This window comes from Elephantulus edwardii, unplaced genomic scaffold (assembly GCF_000299155.1).
Source record: "Elephantulus edwardii isolate Elephantulus edwardi_28Jun2011 unplaced genomic scaffold, EleEdw1.0 scaffold00027, whole genome shotgun sequence".
Lineage (NCBI taxonomy): Eukaryota > Metazoa > Chordata > Mammalia > Macroscelidea > Macroscelididae > Elephantulus > Elephantulus edwardii.
This window is the reverse complement of record NW_006399777.1, coordinates 21,290,217-21,302,180: the sequence shown is the minus strand read 5'-3', so window position 1 is coordinate 21,302,180 and position 11,964 is coordinate 21,290,217. Positions and strand designations below refer to the sequence as shown.

The 11,964-nt window shown below is 45.7% G+C and overlaps 1 protein-coding gene across 1 annotated transcript in view; it reads right to left on the bottom strand.

Annotated features, from left to right (window-relative positions):
- MRAS (muscle RAS oncogene homolog) overlaps window positions 1–11,964 on the bottom strand; it is a 40,176-nt gene that overhangs the window by 6,086 nt on the left and 22,126 nt on the right. Inside the window, exons 2-4 of the mRNA XM_006883390.1 lie at window positions 4,087–4,240; window positions 2,489–2,588; window positions 1,600–1,679 (exon numbers count right to left, since the gene is read on the bottom strand). Coding sequence (XP_006883452.1) covers window positions 1,600–1,679; window positions 2,489–2,588; window positions 4,087–4,240 — 334 coding nt within the window. The remainder of the gene's footprint in view (window positions 1–1,599; window positions 1,680–2,488; window positions 2,589–4,086; window positions 4,241–11,964) is intronic.

Here is an 11,964-nt window from a genome sequence, read left to right as displayed (position 1 = left end):
AGGACGGAAGATCTGTGGTTACTGTGAGCTTAAGTCGACTCACTGGTACCTAACATTAGAGAGCCCTGCCCAAGACAGTGGGGGATCGCAAGAAAACTGAGGCTGCTTGGCACACGTGTGCGCATGTGTGTGTGTGCGTGGACACTGTGTCACAGGAGCAGAAAGGTGACGGAGCAGCAAACAGGTGCAGCCCTGGGTCTGAGCCCAGACACAGCCCAGGGCCCTTTAGAGTTCACCAGCATGAAGGCAGCACACATGAGGAATGATATTTGACAATCCCTGGTTAGGCTGCTTGGAATAGCGGAGATGCTGGAAATAGGAAAGTAGGGTCGTTGGAAGATCAAGTGAGAGGCCATTCCAACCACCTAGGCGTGTGGTGATGAAGGTGTATTCTAATCATGCAAAGGAATGTATGCAGCTCTATCTGGCAAGGTTCCTGACAATTCACAGAGCCTGACGGATGGCAGGTGAGGTCTGGGAAGATAACCCGTAAGTAATGCCTGGGAAGTGTGAGCCCGGGCATCAGAACAGTGACAGTTCAGGGGGAAATGTCAAGTGGAAGAGGAGATGAGCCTCCTTCTCACCAGGTGGAAAGCTTCACTTTTGAGACATTACAGAATGGAAGGGAGGCAGCCACCTTCCAAGAGGCCTGAGCGCCAGGACCAAAGGAGAGGCCAGCAGGTGAGCCAGAGCCGGCCCCTCAGGAAAGTCATCCATTTAGCCGTGAGGTTCAGCCCGGAGTCATTGGTGGTTGGGAGCGGGGAGAAAAAGATGGAGACATGAGGAATAAAAAAACCAGATATGGAGAGTGGTGATGGTTGAACGAGATCAATGTGACTATAATCCCTGAAGAGTGTACATTAAAAAGTGCTGAAATGGGCACACTCATGTTTATTGAGACTTTGTTCACAATAGCAAAGAGCTGGAAACAACAAAGTGCCCATCAACAGAGGAATGGATAGAGAAGCCCTGGTATATTCACACAATGGAATACTACACTGCACTGAAAAACAAGGAACTCATGCAATACTGTTCAAAATGGGTGACCTTGGAGGACATTATGCTGAGTGAAATCTCTCAGTCACAAAAGGACAAATACTGCGTGGTGCCACTGTTGTAAAACAGGACTGACATCGGGGTTGCGGGGAGACTGAGAAAGATGGGATAAATTATGTATTCTGCATTGAAACAGATTAGAGAGAGAACTGTTTAAAAGGGATATGTGATTAGGTATTATTGTCATGACAGGAGTCCAGAGTGAAGGCTGCATAGTGGAGTGGACTTGGGGGGCAGGGATTGCATAACAATGAAAGAGTTTTTCTTTTCCTTTTCAAGAAGAGTGAATTGGGGGGAGGAGGTGGGCAGGGAGAAAAGTGCAACAGTGAATTATTGGAAACCCTAAGTCTCTGTGAACTTCCATTAAAATTAATAATAAAAAATAAAAAAGTATTGAAATTGCAACTGTCTTATTAGAAACTGCACAAGTGCGTGCGCTCGCTCTCTCTCTCTCTCTCTCTCTCTCATCCTCACAGGCCACAGAACCCGGAGCTGTGCTTGTTCCCGGAGCCTTCAGCGTGAGCAGGAATGCCCAGCACTCACCTAATTACTCTAACGAGGTCGTGGAAGGCTTTGTCCACGTTGAGAGGGGGGTCCTTGGCACTGGTCTCTATGTATGGAATCTGAAAGACAAAGTGCATCCTGGTGAGCCCTAAGCGGAACAAACTCACTATCGTCAAGCTGATTCTGACTCACCCTGCAAGACAGAGCATTACTGCCCCACAGGGTCGCTGGCTATAATCGCTAGAGAAGCACACTCCTTGGACTTTCTCCCAAAGAGCACCTCATGGGCTCAAACTATTGACCTTTCTGTTAGCAGTGTTACCAGGGCTCTCCTCTCCAGCCCCACAAGACCCTATAAGCCCTTAAGAAATGTAGAGTCTTTCAAAGAAATGTCTTTTTTAAAAGCCGCTGGACTTTCATAGCCTCACACATTCGCTGGTGGTGGCCTCTTGCTCTTTAAGCTCAGAAAGCCTTGCCAATCCTCTCTTGTTCTCCAGACGTGGAGTTAGGGAATAGCTCCCTAAAAATAGGACAGCATTATCTTTTTATATACTTGAAGACTGAAGACTGTTTCATTTGTCAGACTGAAATACTTTCTCAGTCGTCACTCTGCTATTCTGTTTTTCTACCTCGGGGCGTTTTTCCCTCTCCTCCTGAGCCATCGAGTGCAGATAATCTGGTGGGACAGGGCGAGGCAGGGCTGGGCTATGAGCTAGATTCAACAGTGCGACCACTGGCCTGTCTGTGCCACCTACCAAGATCCAGCCCAGCGCAGCTCTCTTGCTTGGTCTGTATCTCTCAGACCCATTGGCTTGTTTCTCATTAGCAAGTCCAAGTTCCATTTCAACACCCCAGGAGTGCTAGGGTACCGAGTTGAACACAGACACACAAACACACATGAATGCACACACCCTCACACACCACCTACATTGTGTTTGGTCGCCATTTCTTTTCCTTGCTCCCGGGTGATTTTCCTCAAGTGCATCAAGTCCACTTTGTTGGCCACCAGGATCATGGGGAATGACTCCCTGGGGAGAGAAGCAACAGCAGCTCTGAGGTTTCCCTGCCCCCGTGGATAGCTGGTTAGGGTGGAGTGGCCAAACCTGGACTATGACCCAGTCCACATCACCTGATCTGTCAGCCTGGGTTCATTCCCTCCACGTTTTTCAAGAGGGGAAGGCAGTTAGGCAAAGACTAGAAAGTAGGATAGGGGGAAAAGGAGCCCTGAACTGTCTTGCTTGGAACCTTAGATCATAAGGGGCTGTGTGGGGGTCCAACTTCATATGTCACCACCATTGTTAACAAGGACTCCTAGACTTAGCACCATCTGTGAGGGCTCTGGGAGGGCTCCCAGTCCTAGCTCCCCCATTCTTCAGTCCCTGCAATGTGCCCATCGTGCAGCTGGCCACAGCCCCCAGCAGTCATTTAGGAAGAACAAGGCCAGGGTCAAGGCCTGGCACACAGCTGGCACTCGATTGAGTGACAGCTGAAAAATGAAGGTGTATCTCAGGAGTGGAAACAGAAAGCCAGAGGCGTGTTCTAAGGTGATACGGACATAGGTGGCTAAGTTCCATTTGCAAAGTGGATGAAACGTGGGTCACTTGGTACGGGGTAGTAGCACTGGATATTTTCCTTTTCAAATGGCAATTTATTGTCTGGAAAACAGCCCTGTAAGATTTTTACTTTTGAATTTTATTGATTTTCAAGAAAGTTGAGTGTTTTTCCACATCTGAGTCATTTAGTTATGCTTTCTCTTTTGAGAGTCATATATTCAGGGCTCAGCCTACATTTATCCACAGGAGCTTAGTGCATGAGAGCGTGTGTTTGGGTGTGAAATGATTTCACACTTTGCCTCCAGGACAGGTGTGAACAGGATTTCTCCATCTTCACTGGAATTTACTCAGGGCTCGCTCTTCTCCCACTAGCTTGACCCCTTAATTTACGTTGCCTCTTTGAGACCCAAAGAACTAGATCTCTCAACTGACAAGACGACGAACTGGGCTGCAAACAGACTCCAAATTATTTAATTACCCCACAAAATGCAACATGATGTTAAGAGGAAAAAAGGCATTTAATTCGGGTCTTGTAAGTCTGACAATCCACTGAGATTTAATCAGTTACAACATATAACGGAGGCACGGAATTCACTTTTTCTTTGAATATAATTTGGTTAAATTGGTGCCAAAACAGAGGGTGTTATTAATGATTCCTCACTGAGGAGAGAGGCTGTGAGGGATGGGTATCAGCTGACCCTTGGAGACCCTGGGACAGTCCCAGGGAAGGAATGAGGAAGAACCCCCAAGATGGGAATGAGATGCCCAAAGGTCAATTCAGCTCTACCTGTTTCCAGCTTTTGCCTGGAAACCTGAGAGAGAAGAGAGGAGAGGAGGGAAGAGGAGAGAACAGACACACACACACACACACACAGAGACACACAGAGATGGAGGGAGAGAGGGAAGCAGGCAGAGGGAAGGGGAGGGGAAATGAAGGCTCTCTGAGCCGGGAAGCCCCGCTGTCTGCCCTCACCTGTCCTTGACGCGAAGGATGAGCTGGTGGAAGCGGTCCACGTGTTCGAAGCTGGCCTTGTCAGTGACCGAGAAGACGATGAGGAAGCCATCACCTGTCCGCATGTACTGCTCCCGCATGGCGCTGAATTCCTCCTGCCCGGCAGTGTCCAGAACTGGGGTGAGAGGAGACACTCAGGGGCTGCCCCTGGCCACCTGGAGCTTCCACACTTCCCAACACCTGCTCAGCCCAGAGAAGCCGCACTAGGCTGCAACGTGACGGGGTGCAGGCTACGACCACCACAGGGGCTGCTGCATGGCGTGTGTAACTAGCTTGGACCCGCCAAGTCTTCCAGATCCAACCTGTGGTATTCACTGGGCCCCAAATCCAAAGCTACTACAACATTCCCCTGGGGGGGTGGTCCTCAGACCTTAGCCTGAATCCTGTTCTTGTTCATGAAAGCTGGGATTCTTTGGGACCCTTGAGGGTCTCTATAAACTGGAAGCTGTGCCTGATGGGGGACTAGGGGTGGGGAGGAGAGGGAAGTAACAGAGTGTGTGTGTGTGTGTGTGTGCGCGCGCGCACCCTTGCCCACCTGAGGGACACCCTGGGGCCAGTCTCTTTTTAAATTTTTTCTTTTTAAAAAAATTTTTTGGGGGGCCAGTCTCTTAAGGAAGGTCACACACCTCTTAGAAGGGAGTTGCGATGAGGATGGTGGGAGAGGAGCTTGGAGGGGAACTGAGGTACCTGGTGGATACTCAGTGCTTGGAGAGAATGACCACTACCGTCCAAGGCTCTGTCCCCACCCAGCCTTCCTTCACCCCAGGAATTCCTGAATCTCACTCACCTTCCTGCTTTGAAGGCATTAGCCCCTAGCCTGCTTCATCCAGCTTATAGTAGCCACAGCTGGGGCAGGGAGGGGGCTTCCTTTAAGAAGTACAAGTGTGACCTCACTGCCAAATCCCAGCTGGGGACAGCGACAGTGTCCTCCAAGCCCCTCTTTCATCCCATCCTCTCAGCTCACCCTGACCTTGTTAAGGGAGGCAGTGGCGTGTGGTCACCAGCAGATTGGAAGCAGACCACACATTCGACGGGGTTCTGGCCCCTCACTTCCTAATGGGGTGACTGCAGGAGTTCACTTCCTTCTGTCTCCTGTCTCTACAGCAGGAGATCCCATGTGGCCGCCCTGGGATGTGTGTTCAGTCATCCATCCAGCAAACATCTCTGAACACCTGTTAGGGGAGGCTGAGGTCTGAGGCATGGACCACTCTGCTTATAGTCAGTATTTGCTCTGAATAGGACAATCTGACCTTATGCAAGGAAATGGAGGATGAATGAGCATTTAGAAGTTTAGCTGAGGGGAGCTCTGGTAGCCTAGTGGCAAGAAGCTGCACTGTAATCCCAGAGGTATGAGGTTCGAATCCACCAGATGCTCTTCTGGAGAAGGAGGGGCAATCTCCTCCAGTACCAATCAGATCTAATTTGATGGTACACACACAAAGAATAAAAATAATAAAATATTAAAATAATAAAACAATAATTATTATGAATAAAATAATATATTATGTAATAAAATAATTGTAAAAAAATAAAAAATTAAAAAAACATATTTAAAAAAATTTTTTTAAAAGACGTTTAACTACATTGGTGTTATATACTGTTGAGTCGAAATTGACTCCTAGTTGAGTTTTAGGTGGGTTTTCAAAGGCTGCAAACTGCACAAGAGGAGATTGCCATCTTGTCCCAGCAGAGTAGCTGATGGATTCAAACTGTCTTCCTTTGGGCTGACAGTGCAATTCCTTACCACCAAGTCAGCAGACTGTGCTCATGAGAAATCTACACTCAGATCAAGAAGCCGCTGTCCTTACGCACACCCATGTTTATTGCAGCTTTGTTCACAATAGCAAGGAGTTGGAAACAACCTAAGTGCCCATCAACAAACGAATGGCTAGAGAAGCTGTGGTATATTCGCACAATGGGATGCTATGCTGCATTGAAAAACAAGGAACTCATGCAATATTATTCAAAATGGGTGACTCTGGAGAACATGATGCTGAATGAAATATCCCAGTCACAAAAGGACAAATATTACATGATGCCACTGTTGTAGAATGGGACTGTCCTTGGGGTTGGGGAGAGACTAAGTAAGATGGGTTCAATAATGTATACTGCACTGAAACAGAGGAGGGAGAAAACTGTTTAAAAGAGATATATGACTAGGTACTTCTGTCATCACAGGAGTCTAGAGCGATGGCTACATGGTGGAGGGGACCTGGGGGAGGGTTTGTAAAACAATGAAAGAATCCTTTCTTTTACTTTTCCATAATTTTTGACTCATGTACTTATAACTTGTTAGTCAAATTTGTGTCTTCTAGTTGCAACACCCCCATGATACATCTTCAAGGATATGAACATGTACGGCCAAGCACAATCAATAAGAGTGCATCTAAATTCCAAAATCAATCTCCATAATAGTCTATGTGTTTCCTACTGCCAAAGGGGCCCTTTAGAGTAGTGAGAGAAGATCTTCACCCTGAAACCCACAGCGTCCCTTTTCAGCAGGAAGTAGCTAAGAGAATACGCCATCCCCTTTTCCTTATGAATCAGGGTGAAGTCTCTCTCAGGGAGGAGTGATAGGGAATGGCAAAGGACACACCAACAAAGGAGATTAATCAGAACTGACTTTGACAAGCACTGTGGCAATTGGACAATTAAAACAGAAATTCGGATGGCGGGGAAGAAGAACAATCTGGGGAGGAGGGTGGAGAGAATGGTGCGGCAATGAAGGAGTGAAAGCCCAGAATCCCTGTGAATGTTCATTGAAACTAATAAAAAATAATAATTAAAAAAAAAAAAGAAGCCGCTGTCCTAACGGAGCAAAGGAACACTGCATGGCTTAAAATCAAGAGGGGTGTGTGTCAGGGATGTATCCTTTCTCTCTACCTATTCAAGGCTCTATGCTGAGCAAATCATTCGTGTAGCTGGACTCTATGAAGAAGAAGGTGGCATCAAGATCAGAGGAAGACTCATCAATAACGACACAGCTTTGCTTGGTGAAAGTGAGGAGGACTTGAAACACTTACTGCAGAAGATCAAGAACAACCGCATGTGGTATGGATCACATTTCAACATCAAGAAAACAAAGGTCTTCACCAAAAAGCCAACAGGCAGCAACACCATGATAGACAGAGAAAGGACTGATGTTGTCAATGATGTCATCTTACTTGGATCAACAATTAACATCCTTGGTACCAGCAGTCAGGAGATTAGGAGATGGATTAGGCAAGTCTGCTGTCAGGGACCTCTCCAAAATACTTAAGAGTGATGATGTCAGTTTGAAGACTAAGGTGCACCTGACTTAGGCCATGATTTTTTTCAATTACCTGCTATGCATCAGAGAACTGAACACTGAATAAGGAATGTTGTTGTTATGTGCCATCGAGTCACCGGTGACTCATAGCTACCCTATGTACAACAGCCCTACACCCTGCTCTATCCTGTGTCAACTTTACTGTCTCTGAAACATCTACCTCCATTACCCCCGTCACTGAACCAATCTATCTCAGTGAGGGTCTTCCTCTCCTGTGCTGTCCCTTCCCCACTCCCAAGCATGACATCCCTCTCCAAGGACTGGTCCCTCCTTGCAACATGTCCAAAGTATGTCAGATGAAGCTTCAGAATCCTTGCCTCCAAGGAGCAGCTTGGTTTCACTCTCTCTAGGACAAAGCTATTTGTTCTCCTCACAGTCCATGGTATATTCAATATTCTTCTGCATCACCACAGCTCAAAAGCATCAGTTCTCCTTCTATCATCTCTAGTCATTGTCAAGCTTTCTGATGCATAGCAAGTAATTGCAAAGACTATGGCCTGGATCAGGTGCACCATAGTCTCCAGACTGACATCATTGTTTTTCAGTACTCTAAAGAGTTTTCTGACAGTATACTTTCCCAATGCAATTTGTCTCTTAATTTTCTCCCTGCTGGTACCAAGAGTGTTGATTGTAGAGCCAAGCAAATTAAAGGTGCTAATGATCTCAATTTCTTCACCATCTATCATGATGCTGCCAATTGGCTTAGTGGTGAAAATCTTTGTTCTCTTGATATTGAGCTTCAAACCATAGGTTGTAGTCCTTGAACCTCTGCAGCAAACGCTTCAGGTCCTCCCCAGTTTCAGCAAGCAGTGCTGTGCCATCTGCAAAACCCAGATTGTTGATGAGTCTTCCTCCAATCCTGACGCCACATTCCTCTTCATAGAGCCCAGCCTCCCAGATAATGTATTCTGCACATATATTGAAACGGTATGGCGATAGGTGTACACCCTTCCCAATTCTGAAGCATGCAGTGATTCCTTGCTCTGTTCTGACAACTACCTCCTGGTCCAAGTATAGGTTTCGCATAAGCATGATCAAGTGTTCTGGAATTCTCATTCTTCTCAGAGTCAGCCAGTTTGTTGTGATTCACAGAGTCAAATGCCTTTGCAAAGTCAATGAAACATACAGAAGGAGAACTGATGCCTTGGAGTTGTGGCGCTGGAGAATAATACTGAGTATCCCAGGAACTGCGGAAAGAACAAACTGATGTCTTGGGGGAAATGCAGGCTGAGTGCTCCTTGGAGGCAAATACGACAGAGCTTTGTCTCTCATACTCTGAACATGGTGCTGGGCAGGGTTATTCCTTAGAAAGGGACATTATGCTTGGAAAGATGGAGGGTCAGTGAAAGAGAAGAAGAACCCAAGCAGATGGATGGGCACAGTGACTGCAGCAGTGGGCTCAAGTGTGTCAGAGATGATGTGGATGGGACAGAGCAGGACAAAGGTCAGGTCTATTGTTCATTGAGTCACTGAGAGTGTACTGGACTCGATACCCCCAATAACAAAACAAAGCCACCAGAGCTCCCTTTGAACTGAATCTCCACAAAGACGCACTGGAGGCATGTCCGCTGTGCCCCCCTGTCCTCATGGGGTGCCTGCTCCTACCTCTGGGCCCTTTTTCTCTTTCTTTGTCTAGTTGTTGAGAACACACAGCAAACAGTGACAGGAACGGATCAACGTACAGCCTCTGAAAACCCACTGGAGGGTCAGCCATGAGTTGGTTCTGACCTTACAGCAATGAGGGTTAGGTTTTGTTTTGGTTTTATTTAAATTTTTATTATTTTTTTCTGTGTGTACCATCAAATCAGATCTGACTGGTACAGGAGGAGATTGTCCCTCCTTCCCCGGCAGAGCATCTGGTGGATTTGAACCGTGCGCCTCTTTGACTGCAAGTGTTTTTATTTTTAGATTGTTGTTGTTGTTGCTGTGTATCATTGGGTCGGAACCGAACCATAGTTGACCCTCCAGTGGGTTTTCAGAGGCAGTTAATAGCATGGGAGGAGTGAGCCCATCCTTCTCCCACGGAACAAGCTGGTGGCCTCAAACCAAATGCCTTCGTGACAGCAGAGCAGCTTCTTGCCGCTGGGCCACCACAGCTCCCTAAATTCACCTATTAGATAATAAATGTATTAGGCCATAAACAAACACTGTTAGCAAATAAACAAAGCAGAAATTGTGTCACTGTGTGGGCTGTGTTATGCCTGCCATGTGATAAAATGCGAGATGAACAGAAATTGAATATAAAAAAAAGTCTATGTACTTGAAAATCTGGAAGGCAACAGCTCTCCAGTTACAGAGCAGAGCAGAGCAGAAATGACAAACAGTTTAGAACCCAATGACAACGGGCAGTAAAGACAAACCTCAAACAGCCCTCCAGAAGGCCAAAGAGGCTCTCTGAGGAAAATTAGAGTTTTAAATGCATTTCAGAAAACGAGGAAGACTGGAAAATGAAGCATGTGAGAAGAAAATAAAGATGATTCTGGATAAAGAATAAATCACTAATAAAAGAAGCACTTAGAACGAGGAGAGGAAGAGCTCATGACTGAGATCTAAAAAGCTCAGGTAGCCTAGTGGTAAAGGAGCTGCACTGCCAACCCAAAGATAAGTGGTTCAAATCCACCAGCTGCTCCGTGGGAGAAAGATGGGCAATCTCCTCCTGTGTGATTTACTGCCTCGGAAATCCCACTGGAAACTCAGCTATGAGCCAGTTCTGACTCCATGGTTCACAACAACAACAAGCAAAAGCTGATTCTTACTACAATCCCAGAGGCGAACGGTTCGAATCCACCAGATGCTCTGCCGGGTAAGGAGGGACAATCTCCTCCTGTACCAGTCAGATCTGATTTGATGGTACACGCACACAAAAATAATAAAATAAAAACAAATTAATAAAAATTTAAAAAAAGCTGATTCTTTGCATCAATCCTGTCCTTACTTTTAATTTCAAAAGAGTCATTGGGTTGTACAATTTGATGGGGGGGGGGGGAGAGAAATTGAAAGAATTTGTTCAAATTTGTGTTCAAATTTTGTAAATAAACTAGTAGAGAGAAAAAAAAAAACCCAAAAAATAAGAGACTCATTAAAAAAGTCTTTAGTGATTCTTATCAGAGGAAAGAAAAGAAGATTCTTTTTTTTTAAAAAAAAAATTTTATTATTTTTTGTGCGTGTACCATCAAATCAGATCTGACTGGTACCCCTCTGTCTCCAGCAGAGCATCTGGTGGATTTGAACTATGTACCTCTAGGATTGCAGTGCAGCTTCTTGCCACTAGGCTACCAGAGCGCCCCAAGAAAAGAAGATTTTTAATGAGGAAAGATTTATGACTGTGGGAGAAAAGAAGATTTTTAATGAGGAAAGATTTATGACTGTGGGTACAAATAAGTATTTAATAAGTTGACAAAACTGATACTGGGCAGTTTTATAGCCATGTATTTTAAAGTTTTAATGAAATTAGAAGACTTCTTTAACTCACTAATGCCCCAAACCGGCTCAGGGAAATACAGAAAATCTATGAACTGTGCTCAGGTCTTTTGTTCACAGGGTCTCTATGAGTCGTCTACGACTTGATGGCACTTGACAACAATAACAATGATAACAAAGAGAGAACTGCATTGGCCTCATAGACAGAAAGTGATGCTACCAAGCCCAAGGTGGGTGATTTTAATCTGCAACCTTCAGGTCTGGTTTAAATTGTATTTTGTCAAACATTCTTCTATGTGGTATAGCACTGGTCTGTCCATTTGCTGTACAGAGGTAACTCGTGGTGGCTGTGAAGCTGAACACTGTGACACTGATGTGTCAAATGTGATAATGGTCACCCATGGTGGCCAGTGTTTGGTGGAGCTCCCCGATTAGAACAAGTTTGGAAGCAGGAGTGGCATCCACTTCCAAAATAGCTTGCCCCTGGAAACTATGAACAGTGCTCAGGTCTTTCATTTGTAAGGTCGCTATGGGTCATCTACGACTCGACAGTACTTAACAACAACAACATTACTCTGTTGTTGTTCAGAGCCACAAGTTGCTTGCATCTGACAGTGATCCTGTATCCAACAGATAAAACTCTGTATGTACCAGTCTCGCAATCTCCACGACCTTGAGTTAAACTCATCCCTGCAGTCGTTGCGGCAGTTCAGCTCATTAAAGAGCCTCCTCTCATTCGCTGAGCCTCCACCTTTCCAAGCAATATGCCCCCGTCCAAGGGCTGGCCTCTCCTGGAAACAAGCCTCAAGTACTGTGTGAGACGAGGTCGCATCTTCATGGTCTCTGAGGATGTCACAGGAGCACTGTGGCTGCCCTGATCCCAAAGAAGAAAAAATCCAAAAGATCTGACCTAAAACTAAAGAAATGCCATCCACCTCACAAATGCCATTAAGCTATTTTGTGATCTACAAATGGTTCCTGAACGTGGAAAATACAAAAACATTCCAATTCGATCTAAGAGCTTAGCTTAATCCTGGTAATAGGCTTTTCAGAGGCCTATTATTTAAGGAGCAGACGGCCAGTCCTGCTTCCTAGTCTTTCTTATTCTG